At 37.8% G+C, this 19,258-nt stretch overlaps 1 protein-coding gene across 1 annotated transcript in view; it reads left to right on the top strand.

Moving 5' to 3' along the window:
• MCTP2 (multiple C2 and transmembrane domain containing 2) overlaps nt 1-17,613 on the top strand; it is a gene marked incomplete at its 5' end in the record, with an annotated part of 189,755 nt that extends 172,142 nt beyond the window's left edge. The window contains 3 exon segments of the mRNA XM_082850959.1: nt 9,133-9,242; nt 15,035-15,132; nt 17,309-17,613. Of these exon segments, the coding sequence (XP_082707085.1) occupies nt 9,133-9,242; nt 15,035-15,132; nt 17,309-17,377 (277 nt within the window). The 3' untranslated portion in view covers nt 17,378-17,613.
• Nucleotides 17,614-19,258: the final 1,645 nt, after the last annotated feature.

Genomic DNA, 19,258 nt, shown 5'->3' with positions numbered 1-19,258 from the left:
CTACCCAGCTGCAACACAGGAAGGCACATGAGGCTCAACTCCTATTAATTCTTTGGCCATTCATTACTACAGTGACCTTAAAGTTCCCAGTGGGCATTCAAGTACAACGTCATATGTAACTCTGTTGGAATTCCATTGTAATTCAGCGCATAAGGACCAGGAAAAACTTTTACCCCAACTTTTGGCAGCTAACAAATAGATAGACTTACATAAATCTCTCAGAGCAAGGCTTCCCTGCTCCTGACAGCAAAGACCCTGATGATTTTGCATTTACATGGAGTGAACGGTATTTTCTTTTCTCTACATTCTCTAATTACCTTCTTTCATTGTATACAGGTTTCAAATGTATGCATGCATCAGGCTAACATTTGCTTAACATGTGACGTTTATATTATCCCAGGCAGCAGACAGGGTCGGTCAGAATACTGAGGTATCTTGTATGTCCTGTTATGATAGAGTGGTGGCTCCAACACTTGTGTCCTTGAGTGGTGAGGGAAATCTCCACAGAGGAGGTAATGAAATTAAGGTAGACCTAGGACAGGGGAGTCATCCCTGCAAATGTTCCAGAGTAAGGCTTAGAAGGCACACTCCTAGGAAGAAGAACTTCTTTGAAGTAATATTATGAAATATTAAGCAACGAAGATGAGAAAGCAGGATAAGTGAAGTTTGAATGATGGTGAGCACGTGGGGAATGATAGATTGATGGATCTTATATTTTATCTAAAGTTACATGTTTAAGGGACAGAGAATGAAGGCAGAAAGACCAAGGTGAGGACAGGAGGCCAGTTGTGAGGAGAGAGTTCACAAACTGTGGTGAATAACATGCATGTATGAAGGAAAGCATCATGTGGGTAAATCACGAAAGAATGGTCTACAGGATTGTATGACCCTCGTTTCTGTTTCCATGGGTAGAAGAGTCAGAGGACTTCATTTTTCCATGCCTAGGAAATGAGGAAAATAATGACTTCATTGACACAAAGGTCAACTAGTGGGGCACCCAGTTGGGAGAGAAACTCTAGGATGGAGTTTTACCCACCTTACTGGATGTGATCACAGTAATTTCTGGGTTTTGTTTTGAAATTTTGTCAAAGACATTCTTAGGATGTGTTAGTAAACCTGAAGAGTTGAAAGAATGAATGGGGATTCCTTGGATTTTTTCATTCATTGAATGGTTTGAGTCAGGGATTCCCTATTTAGAATTTAGGGGGATTCCCTATTTAGAATTCAGGGAGCTGCCAAGTCAGGAAGTCTGGGGATTTCTATGAAAATATTTAACAAATTGTTTAATTTTGAGATGGAAAGCTTTGATTTATCAGAGTTCTTCAATCTTGGGCATTCTATGAAAGACAAGATACTCCATGGTAACTGGAGTGATGGTCTAGTAAGTTTTTGAGTGTTAGTGCCAGTATCTTTGAACTAAGTCCTCAGTCTTACAAGCAGGAATATTCAGTGGATTAAATGAGTAAAATGTGCCATCGTACATTTTCTGAAATGTCTACTATACAGACAGTGAGTGTAGGCTCTTGAGCCAACTCTCTGGATTCAGATCCCAGTTCTGCCACTTATACTGGAGTTAGTGATTGGGGCCAATTATTACCTTTTCTGACTCAAGTTCTCATCTGTAGAATGGGCATAATAATAATTCCTACTTCATAACATTCCTGGATCAATTAGTGCCTATAAAGAGTTTAAACCAGTGGATGGCCTTTAGTAATCACATAAAAATATTAACTATTATGAGTATTATTTTGGGTAAATTGCTTTGACCTTCTTCCTCTGTGTCTTAAATTTTTAAAAAACTGTGAAACATTTAAACATTTTACCACTAAAACTGTGGGTTACCAAGAGAAAACTACATGACTTAACTGACTTGGCTGTTGGGAGGGCTAATCTGACAGTGTGTGTACGAATGTGTCTGGTACATATCTCCACTTTTAGCATCCAACACATAAACACATGTGACACACCATGCACACAAGCAGACGATCATTGAGATCTTTATAAGGATTGCATTAATTGGGAAAAAAATGACATCTTGTTAAAATTTATGTTTTCTAACATATGAATGTAATATATTCCTTCATCTACTTAGATCATCGTTAATTTACCTCAGTATTTGAGAGTTTTATGTATAAAAATTTGACACATTTTTGTGAGATATAGTCTGAAGTATTTGATTGGTTTCATGCTATTTTTGTTTGTTTGTTTGTTTGTTTTTGCGTTCCGCGGGCCTCTCACTGTTGTGGCCTCTCCCGTTGCGGAGCGCAGGCTCCGGACGTACAGGCTCAGCGGCCATGGCTTACGGGCCCAGCCGCTCTGCGGCATGTGGGATCTTCCTGGACCGGGGCACGAACCCGTGTCCCCTGCATCGGCAGGCGAACTCTCAACCACTGCGCCACCAGGGAAGCCCGGTTTCATGCTATTTTAAAGGGTATCTTTTTTTTCAGATTTCATCTCTACCTGTTTGTTACTGGGATATAAAAGTGAAATTAATATTCCTACATTGACTTTGAATCTATCAACCTTGATAAACTTAATTATCTTAATTTTTATATGAAAATTATTATTCTGGTTGTTGTATTACATAAACATATCATCTAGGAATATTTTTTTTTCTTTCTTATTTTTCAGTCCTTATACATTTTACTTTGTTTTCTTGCTTTATTGTACTGGCTAGTAGCTCCAGTACAGTGTTGAACAGAATTGGTGTTGGTGAACATTCCTTTCTCATACACGATCTCAGAGAGAAAGCTTTCAACATTTTACCCTTAAGAATGTTGTTTTCTGTAGGTTTTTGTAAAGGTGCTTTATTAGCTTAAGGAATTTCCCTTTTATTCCTAGTTTGCTGAGAGTTTTTATCGTGAATGTAGGTTGAGTTTTGTCAAACATTTTTCTGCATTCATTGAGATAACCTTATGGTTGTTTTTGTTTTCTCCTATTTTTGTTAATGTGGTATATTATTATGATTGATTTTCAAATATTAAACCAATCTTACATTTCTGGAATAAACTCAGCTTCATCATGCTATCCAATCTCTTTATATATGCTGGGATTTTATTTACAATTTTTTTGCCTAGGATTTTTGCAGCTGTGACCATCAGTGAGATTTGATATATAGTTTTCTGTTCTTGAAAATTCTTTATGGTGTGAAGGTTATTCTAGACTCATACAATAGGTGGGCAGTGTTCTCTCTTTACCATTATCTGGAAGAGTCTGTGTAAGCCTGTTGTAATTACTTCCTTTAAGATTTTATATAATTTTCTAGTGAAGTATCTGGGCCTGGAGTTTTCTTTCAGGGAAGATTTTAATTAAATATTCAGTTTCTGTAGTATATATAGAGATCTGTTCAGCTATTCTATTTCTTCTCATATCTGTTTCTGTAAGTTGTCATTTTCTAAGAGTTTTTCCATTTCATTTAAATTTTCTACTTTTTGACATGAAGTTGTTTATAAAATCCTCTTACTATCTTTGATGACAGTAGAATCTGTAGCATTGTTCACTTTTTTATGCTCAAAATTGTGTTTTCCCTTCTTTCTTCTTGACAGTCACTTATCAATCGTTAGTCTTTAGCAAGAACCATCATTTGCCTTTGTTAATCTTCCCTGTTGCCTGTTTTCTTTTCCATTAATTACTACGTTTATTTTTATTACTTTCTTCCTTCTACTTTCTTTCAGATTAATTTATTATTCTTATTCTAACTCTTTAAGATGGATAACTAGATCATTTATTTTCAATCTTTCTGTTTTCCTAACGTAAGCATTTAAAGCACTACAGTTTCCTAAATGCTTAACTCCATGCCAGACATTTAGGCACTGATACTCATTATCAATTCACATTTAGTAAAAACTTTTTTCTAATTTCTGTTTTTATTTCTTCCTTGCCAAGAAGTATATTGCTTAATTTCTAACAAATGGCCAACTTTTATAAATTTTTGAAAAGAAGGTTATTGAGTGTATTATTTTATATACATTTATTGATTAATTTGTTGATGGTGTTCAAATCTTTTATACTCATACTGGTCTTTATTTTTGGTTCTTCTTGTATTAATTAAAGATGTGTGTTAAAACCTTCCATTGGGGTCATGGATTTGTCTACTCTTTGTAGTTTGATCAGGTTTTGCTTTCTATATTCTGAAGTTATGTTATTTGGTTTGTACATGTTAAAATTGTTGTATTTTCCTGTTTAATTGGATCATTAATCAATAGAAAGTGACCGATTTTAAAAATTGGCCTTAATGTCTTGTTTAACTAATGATGTGGCTATACCATCTTCCTTTTGGTGCTTTCTTCATAATACAAGTTTTCTATCACTTTCTTTCAACCTGTTTATGTTTTAGATATCTCTCTTGTTTCTGAGAGTCACTGTTTTTTACTTGCAGCATGTAGTGCATGCAAATTTAATGTGGTTACTGATATACTTAGATTTAAATCTGTGGTTTTTATTGTGTCTTTTTTACCCTTGCTCTGTTATTTGGGTTTTTTTCATTATTTTCTGTAATTTTCTTCTATTTTCCTCTATATATAAGCACCCTTTTGCCATTTTGTTGCTGTTGTTGTTGTTACCCTAGAGTTTACAGCATGGCTTATTACCACAGTCTAATATTAATTGTTACTATTATCATCTTCCCAGTCAATTCAGTCAATTAATCTATGTTCCATGTCTCTCCTCTTTGACATCTTCTATCTTTTTGCTCTTTGTGATGCCTTCTAAGTACTTTCTTTGGACTATCTTGCATAACCTTATTTTCTCTGATATTTAAAATCCAGTTTAATCCATGCATGGGGGTCTTAACTTTTTGTTTATTTGTTTGTTTGTTTGTTTGCGGTTCGCGGGCCTCTCACTGCTGTGGCCTCTCCCGCTGCAGAGCACAGGCTCCGGACGCGCAGGCTCAGTGGCCATGGCTCACAGGCCCAGCCGCTCCGTGGCATGTGGGATCTTCCCGGACCAGGGCACGAACCGGTGTCTGCTGCATTGGCAGGTGGACTCTCAACCACTGTGCCACCAGGGAAACCCTGGGAGTCTTAACTTTAATCACTGCATATCTTTTTAAAGTTCTCCTTGCTTTGTTTTCAAATCTTCTTGGTCATTTTCATCATCTCTTCCTTGACTATATTTTTAAGCCTCTGTTTTTTGACTTTTAAATTATTAAACATTATTATTTAACACATTGTGTTTGCTTTCCGTATTTGAAGACTTTTGTTTGGGATTTTGCTGTTACTTCTGCTGGCTCTTACTCATGATGCTGTGTGTCCTTTTATATTTTGCAGTTTTAATTATGAACTCATATTCCTTGGGTTTGTGTGTGTGTGAGGCATACTCAGATATCTGAGTTGATAGTGCATTTCCTTAGAGAGGATTATTGCTCGAGTCACTTTGGGGTGACTCAGTCTGGGATCTCTTTTTTTAATTAAATTTTTTGCTGAGGCTTCTCAGAGTATACTGGTAGCATAAACTCAGATGATAAATCCTGGCACTAGCATCGTGACACACAAGAGAGTTCTTTGCATCCACTTATATATGGTAGATTTGTCCCTCCCTTCCTTTCTTCCTTTTTTGTCTCTGTCTTTCTGTCTGTCTCTCTCAATTCATCCTTACCCTGAAAATGTAAATTTTATGCAGTGTTCTTCTACTTGAATCTTCCTTTGTGGAGGCCCTAGGCTTTATCTTCTGCCCCCCATGCAGGTAACAGATGCAGGAGTTCAAAATTTCAATATTTGGCAGAAATTATTAGAGTGAAATTGACTTTGGAGGTTGGTAATCTCCAGAATTCTTCCAATATATTTTATACTCTGATGTTTTCTTATTTTTATGTCAGCCTAATGGTGGCCTTCTCTTTTTTTTCAAGGTATTAAAAATTATTTAGCTATTATTTAACTTTTTTTAAAGGCAGGTTTGCTATTTTTAGAAAAGGAGCCATAATGTATATTTCTTTATAAAATGTAGTTCCATGCATTTTCCATAGTTTTTATTATCTTCAAAATGCTACCTGATATAATTAGCTTTTTTCATATTTATGTCACTTTTGTGCAATAACAACAAGAAAAATGAGGCTAAGTAACACTTACTGAATAATTACTATGTGCCAGATATTGTTTTTAAGGGGTTTACATTTATTAATTCATTGAATCCCCTCAGCATCTCTATAAAGTAGAAAGTCATTATTCCCACTTTACAGATGGGAAAATTAAAGCACAGAGAAGTAGAGTACATTGCTTAGGCTCACCTAATGGAAAAGAGATGGGTTCATTGCTACCTACCTGTGGATTGGCATCCAGGATCTGACACTTACTATGTCGCTGCTTTAAAAAGCAACAACAACAACAACGAAAACAGAAATAGGGCACACAGATTGGTATTTGTTTTTACTTGTTTATTTCAGTTTTAATTTATTGATTTTATATTTTTATTTATTTTGATTATGTGATATACATCCATTATAAAAGTAATCAAACAGAAAGCTTCCCATTATTCTCTGTAGCTCCATCTTCCCTCTTTCTTTCCCTCTCCCCCCATCATATTGAGCTATCATTCACAGTTTGGAGTATATCCTCCAGAGGTTTTCTCAGTATGTGTGTGTGTGTGTGTGAATATATATACATACTTACATATTTCTGAAACTTAGTTTTTCACTGTATCTAGCTTTGCCTCTGTGTTGAGGGCAAAGGTGTTTGTGTGGGTGTTCTTTTCATATTCTCATTGTTTTTTGAAGCTGTATTGTATTGCAGATTGTAAATCTATTTAGTTTTTCCTCTTTATTTAGATAAGTTTAGATATTTATTTTATTTAGATATTATCTTATTGATGATACTGAAGCTATTTTCTTTTTTAACTACTGCAAACCATACTGCATCACACATTCATGTACTATCCCTGTGTCCTTGTGCAAAGATATTTGCAGGTTAAATTTCTTGCCCTGGCATAACAGGAGCAATTGTGGCATCCATAACATTTTCTCAAATATTGTGAGGTTGCCTACTAAAAAGTTCTACTACAAATTCTTCTATGGAAGAGAATAGTCAGGAATGGACCTACAAATATGTAGACATTTAAAATAACATAGAAAGCAATATAATAAAGAAATGGGGGAAATATTGATTATTCAAATTCTTGATGTCAAGTCACTTGACTAGGGGAAGTCTTTTACAAGAAATACCAAATCTAAAAATCAACAGGGAAAAAAATTGATGAATTTAGTCATGTAAAATACATAATTTTTATCTTTAAAAAATTATAAACAAGATTTTTTTAAAGACAAGAAAGCAACAAACTGGGAAAATGTTTGCAACAAATATGACAAAGGACTGATTTCTTTAGTATCCAAAGAGATTTTATTTGAAGAAAACATCAAGGGGGGTGGGGATAGGCAAATAGTAACTTCTTTCCTTTTTTTTTTTTTTTTGAGTTTTTACAAGTGTGCTAGAAGCAGAGCTAACTTTTTTTTGTTTGGAAACAAAACTTAAGATAAAAATTTAATATAAAAACTAAGCTAACCATCTTTCACGTGTTACCAGAGCTATTGTAAATGCAAGTACCTGTTAAATTCTAGCAAAACTCTATGCTATAGGTATTATTATTATTCCCATTCTTTAGAGAATAAATTATTGTTCAGACTGATGGAAACACTTTCCTCTAGTCACTCAACTTTTAGAGGTAGAGCTTGAACTCAAACCCATGTCAGTTTGCTTATAAAATCAATTTTCTTAAGCACTTCCCTAAATAGTTGCCTCTGGCAAGGAAATAAGCTGGATATCACTAAGTAACACATTAAAATGACCAACAGTCATATTAAAATGCATTCACCTTTGCTTATAATTTAAAGAAGTGAGACGTTAAATACACACACGTGTACATAATATTGTATCTCTCCATAGGCAAAGATTTAAAATATTAATAACAATTTTTAACAAGAGAGTGAGGTATAACTGGATTGCTCTTATATTTTTAAATTTGTTATTGAAGTATAGTTAATTTACAGTGTTGTGTATGTATATGTGTGTGTATATATATACATATATATATATATATATATATATTCTTTTTCAGATTCTTTTCCATTATAGGTTATTATAAGATACTGAGTGTAGTTCCCTGTGTTATAGAGTAGGTCCTTGTTGTTGAACTATTTTATATATAGTAGTGTGTATATGTTAACACCAAACTCCTAATTTCAGGCTTGATTTGCTCATCTGTAAAAGGGGGATAATCCTTACTTGTGAGCATTACAATCTAAATATATAAAAAAAATTTAGGACAGTGGCACATATTAAATGCCCAATAACTATTATAAGCTGCTCTTCCCAAATCCCCTAACACCCACCCCACCAAAAAAACAGACAACAGAAATAAGTCTTTCATCTCAGTAAAGATGAAGGCCCAGAAGAAGAAATGCCCCAGACACTCATGAGCTCTCATCAGGGCACTGGATTTAATGATCACTTTCTAGGATTGTGCAAGGATTTCCATAGTACATTCAGTTCTACATCCCATATTCTAGATCTCAAGTCAAAGCAGGCAATAGATAGAACAAAAGGAGCCAAGGGCCTTGTGAAAATAATGTATGGCAACATTCCCTACATTGTCTATGGGTTGGTGGTGTAATGGTTTATAGCCAGATGCTCCCCAGCCCATTTCAGGGCATTATGAACCTTCTGGAGTCAGTGAGTCTGGAAATTCTAAATATAAGTTATTAGAAAAATGCAAAAGCACTGTACTAATATCCTCCCTTTTCTCAATATTTACTGGCAACCGTGTGTTAATTGAGAGAGAAATATTGACTTTGAAGTGACCTAACTCACCTTTCGTTTTGAAGCTCTGCATGCACAGAGCCACATAACAGTATTGCAGTGTTTAATTACTTTGGAGAGCCAAAGTCTCTTCAGTACTGTCGGTTCCAGGAAGGCAAAGTCACCAAGATTCTGACAAGCCGAATGGCAGTTGGTCTTGTGACTTTCTCCTCAAGAATGTTTTTCTACTACCCAATCAGTTTGGCAGACTTTTATCTCCAAGTTTTGAGAAGAAACCTTTCCAATAGACCTTTCTCATGTGTATAAACTAAGAAGTAAACATGGCAAAATGAATCTACAGCTGTTCTTGAGCATCAGAGAAAATGACATGTATGTGGTTTGTCTACAGCACGTTTAACTGGACGGTCCCATTCCTTTCCTTCCTGGCCTGTTTGATACTGGCAGTCGCCACCATCACTTTGTATTTCATTCCACTGCGGTACATCATTTTAATCTGGGGTAAGTTTGGCACGGTCCTTTTGCTAGCAATCAATTCCAGGTAAGAACCAATAACTCATTTTTAAAGTGTGGCTATAAACTTTAAATGTGCTCTTGTTGGCAATTAAACATGAGATTAAGAAAAGTATTGGGGGAACAAAAACTTCCAGGACCTCCCTGAAAAGGCCAGTTACATGAACGATTAGCATAGATATTTATAGACCTCTTGCATAATTGCAATCAAATAAAAATGTGATTGTGCATGCTATTTCCCTTTGGGCTTTCAGAGTCATAAATACTCTTGAATAATATACTGCTGTGCCCCAGTAACTTTCAGGAAACACTGTTATTCAGAGTGAGCAAACACCTGCATCTTGCCCTTTATATTATATAAAAGTAGATCTAGCCACTGCTAGCCTGCTCCTGACACTTTATCTCCCCTGGAAGGAAAAAAAATAACCTAACCCAATACTTAAATCCAGAAGCAGTGAGGTGAAAGGGAGGGACCCTCAGTGACTACCTAACCAGTGCCTGAAAGGAAAGAAAAAGCTATTATTTACCAGGGGAAATGGTGAGCCTATATAAAGTTTAGCTGCTTTTAAAAAAAGTAGAAACAAAAACAGCAAACTGGAAATAAATTTCAGGACTTGATTTCCTACTCAAGATAGCAATTGGAAGAATTACAAGCAACTTTGTGAATATTTGTGTCTGTTGCTGGGTGGGCGTTGGGTTGATATAAGGAGAGTGCATTGCAGTTAGTTAATTGGAGAAGCAATCAACACTTTTCTGGAAGAATCTATCAGTTCTCGTTTTCCATTGCTCAGCTCCTGTGACCACTGCTCAGTTCTTAACCATAGTTACTTCTAGGGATCTTCAGATGTTAAGAGAGGTTCAGAGAAGTTCCAAATGTAGGTGACTGTGTTGAGATGCATTCATCTGTAAGCAAAAGCTGAAAGCCTGCAAATGCCGGGGTGAGGGGGAGCTATAATATTTCTAAAACCATTAAATGTAGACCATTTCCAAAGAGAACCCAGGCAGAATCCTGCTGATGAGAAAGGCCAAACCTAGACATTCAGAAATGGGAAAAGTCATGGGAAAAATGGAATAACTCATAACATTTCAGAAATAGAACGATTTTGAGAGAGCATAGTCCATTCATAATCCATTCTGTATTTTATCCAGGAGGTGAAAATCCTATTACATAAAGTCTGTCTCCTTTGTAACAAGCCCTAGAAAAGGAAAAGATATTCTAACTCCCTCTTCAGGGGTCCATTTGAATACTTCATGACTCTTACTCTTGGAGAAAGTCGTCTCATATCCATGCTTAGTTTTTGTTTGTTTTTCTGTTGTGTTTTTCAGTTTCAGCACATTGGCCCATATTTGACCTTTAGGAAGGAGAGCATGGAGCTTTTCAGGGGCCCATTGATTAAGAAGGAATACGTATTTTATAAAAGCATTTCCCTGAATACTCATATACTGAATGTTATCTGTATAGATTGAATCATCTCATTCTTTCTTGTTTTTCGTTAAGTGTTAGTTTCTCAATCCATTTGCTGATCACATTTAAAACACAGGTCTTAAAACTGTTGTCGTACCCTAACAAGAACTTGATCCAGAATTATAAGCATTTGGCCAGTATTTTGCTCTTTTTAAAAAGTTGGTGTGAGTTGACGGTCAGCTTGTTAAACACTGTTGCACATGATTTCTTCATCCTTCTGCTATATACTTGATTTGCTTTTCTGCATCTCTCCCTCCAGAAAGAAGACTATACTGTGTTTCTTCCTTAGATTGTCAGTATTGGGATTCCATTCCATCTTTCAATTTACCCCACATCCCTTTGACTTCTCATCTTATCCTCCAAGTTCTTGACAGCTTTTCAACACCAACTTTTTGCATCTACTTAATGAGACATTGTTCTATTTATTGTTCAACTTATGGATGAAATTATGAAATAGCATGGAGTTTAAGATGCTCTCCTGGATGAAAATAACCCTTTGATCTTTATGTTCTGTGTCTCATTCTTTAGTTTTAGACAGAGGTTTATAGTTTATTGATGAGCTTACCATAGATAAGCCTTGACTTATCACATGATCTGTTGCCTCTTCTCATCATGTAAAACCTGCCGTACCATCATGGAATATATTCTGCCATTCTGTTAGGATTTATTCTTTTCCAAGACAAGTTAGTTATTAGCTAGCACAGATCCAGGACTTTCCTTTGCACATCTCTTACATGATCGTATTCTTGGAAGAGAATTTATCATGTAGAAGAAGACAACTTTATACGTCTTAAATTTCTAATTTTCCTTTTAACCATATTAAGCATCAAAAGACTATTTCTTATCCTAAGTTACTCATTTTCATTGAGTCCTGAAGTGGTGGATAAGATCCTTAAATTTTTGTGTGTGACGTTTTTTAACCTTTTGGAGCAAAATTTTTTAACTCTGTGTTCTGTATTTCCCTATTCTTTACATCCAAATAACATTTTTGTATAAGTATTTATTAAGTAGCATAATTATTTAACATAAGTCTATGAAAGCAGCCTAATTTCATGATGGCTGTGGGGAATATTCCTTGACTCACCAACTTTATTGTAAGGTTTTAAATGGTGAGATACTTTCTTTCCTCTTTAACCAGATAATTCCTAGTGCAGCTACATATAGGTAATAGATCTTTAGTGGGTACTTGGCAAATATTTTATGAGTGGATGAGTCTGCAAGTTTAATACCTGTGATCTACATAGATGGCATTTTTTGAGCTCACCACCCCTCTTTATTTGGGAGTGTAATTATGAAAATTAAGTTAGAAGTGGTTTAGGAGGGATGTCTGGAATTTTCTCTAGAAAACTGTATCTACTGAATTTTGGTCATTTGTTTGTTGTATGTGTTTCTAGAAGGCAAGGCACCTTTGAGGATTAGATCCCATGGAGGTTTTCTGTACCTTTTGAGAGGTTTCCATATTCCTTCCATTCTGTTCTTCATCATAGATGCTCTAATTATACTTCTTCAGTTCTGATCTTAGCCACTTCTGATTTCCCAGGTAGATTACAAACTCTCCAAGCCAGATTTTGAGCTGCTTGAAAGAAACTGTGACTATTTAACTTTGTACCTCCATTTGATAGTGTAATATATATCACATGGAAGACACTTAGTGTTTGATACAGGAGCAAGCAGGGACCCTCTGCCCCATCTCGCCCAGACCCACCAGTATTTTGCAGTTAGGGCTACATGCCAGTCACTCATAAAGTGTTCTAATTCAGTTTCAAGTGTCTATTCCCTAGTGACCATATGTGCAAAGCAGCCATGCGATTTTTCCTCTCTCTTTCTCCGAGTGATTTATTTTTTTTAACCAGAGGGCTCATTCCAATCCACTGATCTATTCAATCTATCATCATTAAATTATAGTGTCTTTCCCAAATGTTAATCCCTTGGTATTGAAATCCCACTTTCTTTCTTTGGCTAAAAAAAAAAACATAAAAATTTACGGCAGATATGCTCTATCTGTATCGTTTAGGTGAAAAAATCTAAAGGTACATCTAGCATGCTACTGGAGAAACCCACAACTTCCAAATTTGGTATGTAGTCACATACCTGCCAGTATAAAGACTCTTCCATCACCGCCTGCTTTGTTTTCTTGGGTTATTGACATCTACAGTAATGATGGTAGCCCCCTTCATTGTGGTGGAATTTCAGATTGTAGAATCCTCTTGCCTTTGTTGTCCAATGTGATTCTCCCTTCAACCCAAGGAACTATATAATATAGGTCTTTATTATTCAAATTTTAATATAAGAAATCTAAGGTTCAGGGAGGTTAAGTAATTTGTCTGAGACTACAGCTAATAGTACATGGTGAGGCCAGAACTGGAACCCAGCTATTCTTGTTCCCAAACCCTTGTTCCTTGCCCAGTTTCCCTTTAAAGATGACCACAGGCTCTATGATCCCCTCTTGACACTTGGTTTTACACTGTAGATAATATGGTGGAATTACTGACATTTGAGCCTGTGACATCTTAAAAAAAACAAGATGTGCTTTTGAAGCACACAATCTGAGTTCCTTATAATTTTTATTCTAACAAAGTTTTTCAAACATAGACTGTCGGAGTGCTTTGTGGACTTCTTCTGCCCTTATTGGTGCATTTGAGCTACTGGGCAGGTTTATAATCTACTCAGTGACTAAGAATGCAGTGTTTTGATCGGCTGTGATATTATCCCTGCCTGGCTGTTCATTGTAAAGACTCCAGATGCGCACACTATATATAATTAACAATAGAAGATATATCTTTCCTCAATACGTCTTTGTCTCCCTTCATCATTTTGCCTTGTCTGTTTTCTTTTGCCAGAAAGCCCATGCTACAATTAAATGTCTTTAGAATAACACAGTGGAGAGTATTTTAAAGGAACACTGGGGGAAATTTTAGCTAGAAACATGAAGCTGCCTGTGGAGGTAGAGGGAAGAAAGGCATAGAGTGGCTTTGACTTGAGAAAATGTGGGCTATTTGCAGGAAGTCTTCCCCAGCCCAGTCAACAAGCACCCTTGACTTATGAACATGGCCAGGTCCCATTTGCCAAGCAGATGTGAACCCAACCCTCTCTAAAGAAACTACCAGGAGTTTGGCATTGTGTCAGGTGTAATGGCATGCTGAAAGTCCAGTTCTTAGATGAAGGCAAAATAATATTTAATGAGAGAAGAAAAACATCAAACCTCTACTGTGTTGTAGACTATTGAACAGGTAAATGTTACCTTGCCTTCAGAGTAAGAGCCAGTCAGGGTACCACCAACGTGAACATTCAGCATCACGGAGATTGACAAGGACTTCAGATATGGTCCTTAATAAGCAAGCACTCTGTGGGCAAACTTCAGAAGGCCACCTTCTGCTTCTAAGACTCGGCACAAAGGGTTGACATTTAGTGAAAAGACCACGTTTATAAACTCTGGCTAAAGGCACACACACCTCTAAGAAGCTCCTAGGAGCAGAGTAGGAGACAAAAGCTGGTGGAGGGGCGCCTCCCTCTGAAGAGGGAACTGTGGGCAGAGCTTGTCCTGGACGTGCCCACGTGCCCAAGGTGCTGCCACCAAGGACAAGTTAAACGTCACACCCCCTTCTAATTACCGTTGTCCTAAATCAGCACCAACTTCATGGCCTAGCCAAACCCTCGCACCAGTGCCACGGTCCATAAATTAAGCTAGCAACCACAGTAAGATAATTTTCCAATAATAACTTTTCACAGTTTCCTGCAGCATCAAAGTAAAATCAACATGTCAAGTTCTGTTCTGCAGTGAGAGAAGAGAAACCTGTGAAAATGAGTTGGACGGGGGGCGGGAGATAGATTTCTTGTGGGTTCTTTTTAACAACAGAAAAACAACTCCCACCCTCCACCTCCCGCTGCTAGGTTTGGTCCAGAGCTCCCAAGCAGAGACTTGTTTGGGCTAGTGAAGGCCTTTTCCCATCTGGGACATTCATTTTCCTAGCAAAGGAGGCTGTTAATCAGTGTCGTCCAAAAAACCAGTGAGCTCCACAGTTTTAGTGTGTGTTTCTGCCACCCTGCTGATGGAATTGTAATGGGATTTTCACAACTGAAGAAGGCAAAGCCCCTCTCCAATGATCCCCCTTTCCTTCCTCCAAGAAAAGACATTTGTGAATGATTCCACATGACAGCAACGTGTGCATGACTTGAGGTCCAGTAATTGTTTTCACACTAATTTTTACTTGTGATTGCTTCCCCTCTCCCAGTCAGGTGAGTTTTTAAAGATAGATAGATGGATAGAGAGACATCAGCAGACAGACAGAGATCTCCCGATATTTCTGTATTTCAGGCATAAATAAATTTACTAAGAAGTTTCGAAATCCCTACGCCATCGACAATAATGAGCTACTAGACTTCCTCTCCAGAGTACCGTCTGATGTTCAAAAGGTATGTAATGAACGCTCACCCCCAACAGGGGCCCCGACCCCGAAGTCTGGCCTGCCTCAGAGCCAGAGGAGCACAGGGCTGTGCTCGTGTGAGTCATTGAGATAACGAATCAGAAAATCCTTAAAGAGGCCTGCCTTGCAAAGAGGTGGCAAGAAAACCTTTGTCCAGAAGCATGAGATGATTGGGGAAAATTATCCTGAAAAAGAGCTACTTAAGAATGATCTGGAACTCACACTGTGAGGCTGTAGTGCAGTGAGGTTTGTCCCTTTTCTGATCGTTTGCCTTCCCAAAGAGGATAAGATGGGCTCAGTGAGTAGGAGAGCGTGAGATCCAGAGCTGGGGGAGGCCTGCTTATTTTCCTCCTCTTCCGGATGGCAGGCATTCTACGGGAAGTAGGGGGCAAGAGGATTACTCTTTTGATTCTTCTTTGCCCCGATTATCTCCTAGGCCACCCTCCTATCCCTTTCCCTTTGAAGACTTAAAGATGCTGAGGGCAAAGCCCCCACTTACTCTAATACACATAGAGGCAGAGACAGCATGCAATAATTTGAGATCAGTCAGAAATACTATTCACAGGTAATGGTCACTTAGTCCAGCAGTGTCCCTTTTCTTTGGATACACAGAGGTTAACCAAGGCAACAATACCGGAAAGTCCATAGACCAGCCTAATTCAGGCCCCTGCAGATCAGGCTGCTATAAATCCAGAGGCGGGAGGGCAGGCAAAGACCTCTCTAATGGAGAAGAGAAATCATAGAATAGGTAGATGGGGAGACCGTGGCATGAAATGCCATCATGACGATCAACGACACAATCTTTTATTGTCTGAGAGAATCCCAAATCAAGTATCAATTTCTAGGCCACTGTACCATAATTCATTTCCCAGCAGCTCCGGGTGGATTGCAGAGACGTAAGGCTGAAAGGCCCCGGAGAGTTTCTTTCCTCTTCATTCCAACTTCTAGAGATTAAAATAGACCTTGTGATGCTTTATCTTTTAACTTTCATTTAATGATATAATTATCTATTAAAATGCATTCTATAAATATGAATTTCCTTGTTAACATTGCATTGCATGATTGTAAAATAGTAACTTGGCCCCTGTTTGTTTGGCCTTGAAGATTGGCAGGCGTGTCATCCCCTAGGGGACCTTCACAAGACACTCTAAAGAAAGCATGCTTTTTTCACGTATCTGCTTTCCACCAAGTGTAGCTCAGTTTATGTGATGGGGTAGGATGTCCTTGGGGAGTTTGGCACAAATACTCAAAATAGTGAGCACATGTGGTCTGTAATACAATACTTTAAATAAAGCCATTCCACCATCAGCCTATCAAAGCCCACACACCAAAGCAATACGACTGCAACATACCATCACTTGAGTCACAATGTGAGTTTGTGCCTGCATCCTTGAAGAATGGAAATTCCCATCAAGCCCCCACTAAGGATTATCTGTGCACAGTTTGGGCACCAGCCCTGAGCGAGGTCATCCAGTTGGAGTTGGCGTGAATACAGAGGGATACAACACAACAGCATTTGAGGAAGATGTACAGTAAGCTAGCAAGATCTCCGTGTATCTCCAAGAGCACTTGCTAATAACACAGTAGACAGTTTGCCACTGGGGACTCCCCACGTGCTTATATTTGTCACAGATGTTTTAGCCATTACACTGTAAATGAAATTCATTTATAAGAGAAATCTTTATTAGTCTGGGGCCAGCGTTAATTTCAACATCTCTCCCCGCTCTGGCAAAAGAATTGTATGTAATTGGCAGAGATTTTTTTCCCCAAGATTTTAGATATTTCTAAATGAATAATTCTTAGTAAGTTGCTGTATCATATACTAAGATAAACATTCCCAAGAGGCTGTTATTAAGCTCTTTTCTGGTTGAACACGGGCATACACAGAACTAAAACCATCTAGCAGTGCCGAGAGCAGGTAGAAACCCAGAAACCCATGCATCTCATTAGAAAAATCTGCTTTTAATATTTTGGTTTCAAGAAATGATGCATGACTCTTCAAATCCTTCCTGCAATTAATCCCTCCATGTTCCTGTGTTTAGAAAATGATTCATTACCTTTGAACCTTCCTTCCTTTGCCTTGGTGTGTCCTCGGGGAGCCATTAGCACACTGTGGTGAGCTAGGGTTACCTAACTGCCAGTGTCACGTCTGTCTGTTTTCACAGGTGCAGTATGCAGAGTTGAAGCCCGGCAGCAGCCAGAGCCCCCTTCGGAAGAAGCGCAGCGCACTCTAGGACACACACCGACCTTGGACGCCAGCACCCGATTCCGTGTTGGGCTGACTAGACCAATATCCTCTCTCGTTCAGTGGTATCCGTGGTGTCAGTCTGAAATGCGTGCTGTGTGGAGCCCTGTCTGTATCCTCCCCCTTCTTTGTGGCACAGATGCACGCACACGTGTGTGCATCCATGTGCAGGGGTGTCCTGGTTGCGTCTTGAGTCAGCCCAGCAAAAGGGAACAACCCAGAGATAGTAAAAGACTAACATCCCTTCTCAAGTAGGAGATAAAGCAAGGCTTCCATGGGTCTGAGCACCCTCCTTGAGAACAGCCAGGAGGCCACTTGGATTCGAGCATGACTTTGAACTCGTTTTCACACATCCAACAGATTCTCATTAAGATCCAGTTATTTTCACTCCCCACCCCTACACTCCTTTCAGATGATTGTTCATGAGTCCGTTTTCTTCTCTGAGTTAACAAGCCCTTGATAGATAGTCACCGTCCACCCAAATAATATATATTATAAATAGATTTTTTTAAATAATTACCAGGATTAGCCCAATTCTTTAGGGATCTTTCAGCTTTAATTACCAAAGACCTATATGTAAAATTTCAGTAAGCTGCTTGGTGCTGGATGCCAGCCTGCATCATGGTCCGTTGCTGGCAATGGATGTCCCAGGAAGGCCCCAAGGGATCATTCACCCCAAACCTGAAGGTTTCCTGAAAGTATGTGGTTGCCTCAAATAGCCATTTCTTCTGACTTGACTTTTTGCTTATCTCCCAAGTAAAATCTCAATATTATAGCTTGAGAAAGAGGGGGAGGGGAATGAATGAATGAATTCTGAGAAGTGTTTTGAAAGATAAAGGCTGAGCAGCAAGGGACCAATGTACGAGGCTGCTTATCTGATTGTCATACTCCCTTCATTTGCCTGCGTTTTTAAGAAAGTGAAAATGCTGTAGCAATCCAAATGGATCTTTTGTTCCTGAGCAAAATAGGCTACACATAATAAAAATATATCTCAGAACCCCATTCCCAGAAAAGTACCACCCCAAAGTCTTTTTGAGTATATCAGCCTTCATCGTTTCACTGTAACCCCCTCCAAGTAAAAATCCCAATTTTTATGCATATATAAAATGTATACAAATACCTTTCTGTTCAAATAATGTTTAAGTTGTAAAGACTGTATTTTGTTGACACGTACTTTGTGTGTGCAGATTTATATATATATAATATATATATATGTATTGTAAAGAAAAGTTGAGGTAAAAAGATCTAATAGTGAGTTTTACTGTTTTTTTTTTTCCTCTCTCTCTCTCTGGGTTGTAATTTAATAATCTTCAAACAAAATGTTTATGAAAAATGCCAAAGATTCTAAACCTTATCATCCTGTGTCTGTTTTTCTTCATATTCTATCTTCCTGGGTTGCTTTCTGGCTGAGCCAGATTTCTGCATGATTTGATTTACTTCAAGTTAATGAAGCTGGCTGAAAAAGAACCTTACAGAAATTATAAAAGCTCCAGTAAATCTCTGAGTTGTACATACAATAGATACCCAAGAACCTCTTTTGTTAAACCAGTTAATCTTCTGTGTAAACAATGCCTCATTGTCTCACTCCCAACTACCATCTAGTTTATCATAGTCTGTCTTTTTGTAAGGACCTAAGTCAGACAGTTTTAAACAGACACGTGAGATCTGATCAGTCATTTGAATGAAAACTTTCAGCAGCAAAATAACCCCTTATTTATTTAAAAGTGGAACCAATACTTTATTATTATTCTCTTGCAATAGAATTTCAAAATGAAATAATTCGCCTGAAAAGAAGGCATCATTAGTTAGACTTATCTCTTCTGTAGTCCGACTGGAATTTTCAGCGTTAAGTTTAGGACACAAACAGTAG

Source organism: Leucopleurus acutus (assembly GCF_964270905.1).
Source record: "Leucopleurus acutus genome assembly, chromosome: 1".
Lineage (NCBI taxonomy): Eukaryota > Metazoa > Chordata > Mammalia > Artiodactyla > Delphinidae > Leucopleurus > Leucopleurus acutus.
This window is presented reverse-complemented; position numbering and strand designations above follow the sequence as displayed.